Raw genomic sequence first — 5,544 nt, 5'->3', positions numbered from 1 at the left:
ATATATATATATATATATAACATACATCCCACATTCACTTTGGGGCAGGATTTTAGCATTAAAATAAGATGGAAAAGCCGGGCGCGGTGGCTCAAGCCTGCAATCCCAGCAGTTTGAGAGGCTGAGGCGGATGGATGACCTGAGGTCAGGAGTTGGAGACCAGCCTGGCCAACACAGTGAAACCCCGTCTCTACTAAAAAGACAAAAAAATTAGCCGGGCGTGGTGGTGTGTGTCTGCAATCTCAGCTACTTGGGAGGCTGAGGGAGGAGAATCACTTGAACCTGGGAGGTAGAAGTTGCAGCGAGCTGAGATCATGCCATTGCACTCCAGCCTGGGCAACAAGAGCGAAACTCCATCTCAAAAAAAAAAAAAGATGGAAGACCAGGCATGGTGGTTCACACCTGTAACCCCAGCACTTTGGGAAGTCAAGGAGGAAGGATTGCTTGAGCCCAGGAGTTCAAGACCAGCCTGGGCAACATAGCAAAACCCCATCTCTACCAAAAAAAAAAAAATTGTTTTAATTAGCTGGACATGGTAATGCATGCCTATAGTCCCAGCTACTTAGGAAGCTGGGGCAGGAGGATCCCTTGCGCACAGGAGTTCAAGGTTGCAGTAAGCTGTGATAGAGCAACTGCGCCACAGCCTGAGTGACAGAGCAAGATCCAACTCTAAAAAATATATAAATAAAATGAAATAAATAATGAGGAGGAATGTGGCTCTACACCAAAAGTTGAACCATAGGACACAAAGACAGTTTGTGCACATCCTCTATAAACTAACTGAAACTGATTTAAGATCCACAACTGCTTTGACTGGTTGCCTTTCCAGTCAGTTATGTGGTCTGGATCGTATATCAGAGGTAGAAGGGGACTTACCCCTTCCTGTGTCCGAGTGTTCTCATTGTTCAATTCAGGATATCATTAGGAGATATACCTAATGTAAACGACGAGTTAATGGGTGCAGCACACCAACGTGGCACATGGATACATATGTAACAAACCTGCACGTTGTGCACATGTACCCTAGAACTTAAAGAATAAAAAATTAAAAAAAAAAAGAGGTAGGAGGGGACTGATGGCGCCCATTGCTCTGGAGTTTAGCAAGTGTGCATTTTCTTGTAGCCAGAGGAATTTAGAGAGTTGCTTCACCAGCCAGGCCCTGAACCCTCGACCCACAGGTAACTTGGTTTTCTTAACCTTAGGGTCCATCTTAGTGGATATAGAAGTGTCTATTTCAGTCTCTTGGATCACAAGAATTAGGTCCCAACTTTTTTTTTTTTTTTTTTTTTTTTTTTGCGTGGGACCCTGGTCCTGTCATCCAGGCTGGAGTGCAGTGGCGGGATCTCAGCTCACTGCAAGCTCTGCCTCCGGGGTTCATGCCTTTCTCCTGCCTCAGCCTCCTGAGTAGCTGGGACTACGGGCGCCGCCACCACACCCAGCTAATTTTTTGTATAGTTATTAGAGACAGGGTTTCACTGTGTTAGCCAGGATGGTCGGATCTCCTGATCTCGTGATCCGCCCACCTCCGCCTCTCGAAGTGCAGGGATTACGGGCGTGAACCACAGCGCCTGGCCAGTACCAACTTTATTCTTCCTGTGATTTGAGCTCTCAAGTCTCAGTCCCCTCGTTAGCGAGATGAGAATAATAGTTGTCTCCATTGTTCCAACCTCACAGTGCTGGTGTGAAAATTCAACAGGACTGTGTTCCTAAAATGCTTAACAGGACGATGTTCCTCCTAGCTGTTTGGTGCTTATTATCCTAGAATCACACCACAGTTACTGAAAAGCTTAAATTCTATAAAAAACCCTAAGAATCTGGTAATGTCACAAAGCTGTGTCCACCCCAGCCAATAGAGATCAACCTATCTATATTAAATCACATACTTAAATTCCAAATTAAACTCTGTACACATACCAATTTAAATGTATATCTCCAATTGTGTGTAATAGGTTCAATAAGGATCTAAATGAAAATATATTTTGTATAATTCTACTTCAAAATACCTTGAGCTATGAGAACTTTTTATGTTGCAGCATCAATTTTAATTTGAGCACGTAATTTGTTGTTGTTTTCATTTTAATCATAAAAATAAGACAAATTTGTTAAATTTTTTTCATAGTTTTTGAAATATATAAAGTAAAAAGTGAAAGTGGCTGTCACATGTGATGTGTGGATCAAAGCTGCAATCAAAATGTGTAATCAAAGCTGATTGTTGGCCGGGCGTGGTGGCTCACGCCTGTAATCCCAGCACTTTGGGAGGCCAAGGGGAGCAAATCACATGAGATTTGGAGTTCAAGACCAGCCTGGCCAACATGGCGAAACCACATCTCCATGAAAAATGCAAACATTAGCCAGTGTGGTGGTGCACATCTGTAATCCCAGCTAGTCAGGAGACTAAGGCAGGAGAATCACTTGAATCCAGGAGGCAGAGGTTGCAGTGAGCAGAGGTTGCACCACTGCACTCCAACCTGGGCAACAGAGCAAGACCCTGTCTCAAAAAAAAAAAAAAAAAATGCTGATTGTCATCTGCTGACTTTCAAGAGAAACTGGAAACAATTCTCTGGTAGGAAAAGAGTCACTTTATGTTGATCTCATGTGCTTTCTCCAATCTCTCTTTGTATCTCTTTTCCCATTGTTCCTAGATGCTGGCTCCACCTGGACCAGGGATTTATCTGGGGTTTCCTTGGCCCAGTCTGTGCCATTTTCTCTGTGAGTATGTGCCTTTGATTTTCCCAAACTAAGAACAACCAAGAGAAGTGCTGGGTACAAGATGGTACAAGGGGCTTGCATTTCCACTGTTGGCTGGATCGATTTTCCAGCTGCTACCAATTCAATCCCGTGTACAGGGAGGTTGGACTCCTGTGTGCAATTTAAAGTGGAAATCATACATTATTTTAACTTGCATTCTGCCTTGTTTGTGTTGGTCCTGCAGGTGAATTTAGTATTTTTTATCTTGGTCTTTTGGATTTTGAAAAGAAAACTTTCCTCCCTCAATAGTGAAGTGTCAACAATCCAGAACACGAGGTAGGATGTGACAAATGGTACTTCCTACTCCCTTTGCTTCTGCCAATCCCTCCTACGTATCCATACACACGTACACTCAACAGCCATGCTCCCAGGACTAGCAAAACCACTGTAATCTTCCACCATCACAATTAATGAGAACCTATATTAGCTAGAATACAAGCCAAGCTGCTGTGAGAAAAAGATGTCCAAAAAAAAAAGAATAAAATAGAACTTTATTTCACTCTCATGTTGCGACCCAGAAGTGAGCAGTTCAGGGCTAATGAAGAAGCTCTGCTCCACACAGTGTTCCAGGGTCTCAGGTTCTTTCTACTTTGTTGCCCTTGTCAATATCCCATCCATGGGAAGGAGGTCATGTAGAGTTGCACTTGCCACATTTGCTTGTATCTCATTGGCTGATCTTGGTCACATGATAACACCCAGCTGCAAGGGAGGTGGGAAATGTAGTCTCTAACCAAGTGACCATGTGCCTTGTCTTAAAACTCAAAGGGAGGGCTGGGCGCGGTGGCTCAGGCCTGTAATCCCAGCACACTGGGAGGCAATGGTGGAAAGATCACTTGAGGCCAGGGGTTCGAGGCCATCCTGGGCAATATAGTGAGACCTTGTCTCTACAAAAAACAAAAAAAAAAAGCAAAATTAGCTGGGCATAGTAGTGCACATCTGTAGTCCCAGCCGCTTGGGAGGCTGACGCAGGAGGATTACTTGAACCCAGGAGTTCGAGGCTGCAGTGAGCTTTGATTGCAACCACTGTACTACAGCCTGGGTGACAGAGCAAGACTCTGTCTCAAAAAAAAAAAAAGAATCATAATCACAATCTCTTATGCTAAAGTGAAACTTTTTCCCTCAATTTTATTTTTAATTGAAAAATAATAATTGTATAAAATTATGGGGTACAATGTGAAGTTTTCATAGACGTACACCTTATGAAATGATCAAACCAAGATAATGAACATATCTATCACTTCCATACTTATCATTTCTTTGTGATGAAAACATTTAAAATTCACTCTTTTTGGACTGTGGGTGGAGGCTTATGCTTGTAATCCCAGCACTTTAGGAGGCTGAGGAGGGAGGATCACTTCAGCCCAGGAGTTGGAGACTGGCCTGGGCAATATAGTGAGACTCCGTCTCTGCAAAACTTGGCGAGTATGGTGGTACACACTTGTAGTCCCAGCTACTCGGGAGGCTGAAGTGGGAGGATCACTTGAGCCTAAGAGGTCAAGGCTGCAGTGAGCTATGATTGTGCCACTGCACTCCATCTGGGTGACAGAGTGAGATCCTGTCTGAAAGAAAGAAAATAAAGCAAAATCCACTCTTTTAGCAACTTTGAAATTCATAATATATTATTATTAACTATAGTCACCAGGCAGTACAGTAGGAGTGGAGAGTAGAGAGGAGGCTCCCAGAGGTTGAGTGGGGAAGTGGATGAGGAAAGGAGACATTGCTCAAAGTATATAAAGTCTTAGTTAAAAAGGAGGGATACATTCTGGTGATCTGTTGCAAAGTGGCATAGGTGGAGGTGGCACCACTTTCAGTCCCAAGGGCAGGTTGAAGGGGTTGGTGCCCAGATGTCCAATGCTAGCCTTGACTATCAACTATCTTTATTTTTTTAAATATAATTGAGATGGGGTCTCACTAAGTTTCCCAGGCTGGTCTCAAACTCCTGGGCTCAAGTAGTCCTCCCACTTCAGCCTCCCAAAGTGCTGAGATTACAGACATGAGCCACTGTGTCCAGTTCCCCTTTACTTTTAATGCCCTTGGTCTGATGTCAGGTGCTCTGAACCCAAAGCCAATGTCAAGGAGAGGTCCTAGGGCCATACTCCACCCTGACAACCCCTTCAGGCATTCCTTCCTCCTCCCTGAGGTGCTGTGCGCCATCATCGCCGGTGCCTTGCATTATCTCTACCTGGCCGCCTTCACCTGGATGCTGCTGGAGGGCCTGCACCTCTTCCTCACTGCACGGAACCTGACGGTGGTCAACTACTCAAGCATCAACAGACTCATGAAGTGGATCATGTTCCCAGTGGGCTATGGCGTTCCCGCTGTGATTGTGGCCATTTCTGCAGCCTCCAGGCCTCACTTTTATGGAACCGCTAATCGGTGAGCTTGAATCCCACCCTGTGTCATGGACAGTTTCCTAAGAAAGCTTTTGAGGGCAGCATTCATGATGATGGTGGGACTATACGTAACCAATACACTCTATGTTCCCCTTTATAACAGCTCTAACCTCTTTCCTAGCAAGGCAGGGTGAGATGGTGGTAAGAGTTTGCAAGGTTCTAGAAGTCTTATACAACCAACAGGTTCATACGCCCACTGCACAGTAACATACCAATCCACCAAGACAGCAAAGTTTGCAGCAGAGAAAGAGCTTAATGAGGCCAGGTGTAGTGGCTCACACCTATAATCCCAACACTTTGGGAGGCCAAGGTGAGAGAATCACTTGAGGCCAGGAGTTCAAGACCAGCCTGGGCAATATAGCAGACCCTCATCTCTACAAAAAAATTAAAAATTAACTGAGCA

General features: G+C 44.5%; 1 protein-coding gene across 2 annotated transcripts in view; it reads left to right on the top strand.

Moving 5' to 3' along the window:
- The window catches only part of LOC105519756 (EGF-like module-containing mucin-like hormone receptor-like 3), a 64,965-nt gene that overhangs the window by 42,794 nt on the left and 16,627 nt on the right, over positions 1-5,544 (top strand). For both annotated transcript variants that reach the window (XM_011953218.1, XM_011953219.1), the window contains 2 exons: positions 2,643-2,709; positions 2,933-3,024. In XM_011953218.1, the coding sequence (XP_011808608.1) occupies positions 2,643-2,709; positions 2,933-3,024 (159 nt within the window). The remainder of the gene's footprint in view (positions 1-2,642; positions 2,710-2,932; positions 3,025-5,544) is intronic.

This window comes from Colobus angolensis, unplaced genomic scaffold (assembly GCF_000951035.1).
Source record: "Colobus angolensis palliatus isolate OR3802 unplaced genomic scaffold, Cang.pa_1.0 Scaffold36, whole genome shotgun sequence".
Taxonomy (NCBI): domain Eukaryota; kingdom Metazoa; phylum Chordata; class Mammalia; order Primates; family Cercopithecidae; genus Colobus; species Colobus angolensis.
This window is presented reverse-complemented; position numbering and strand designations above follow the sequence as displayed.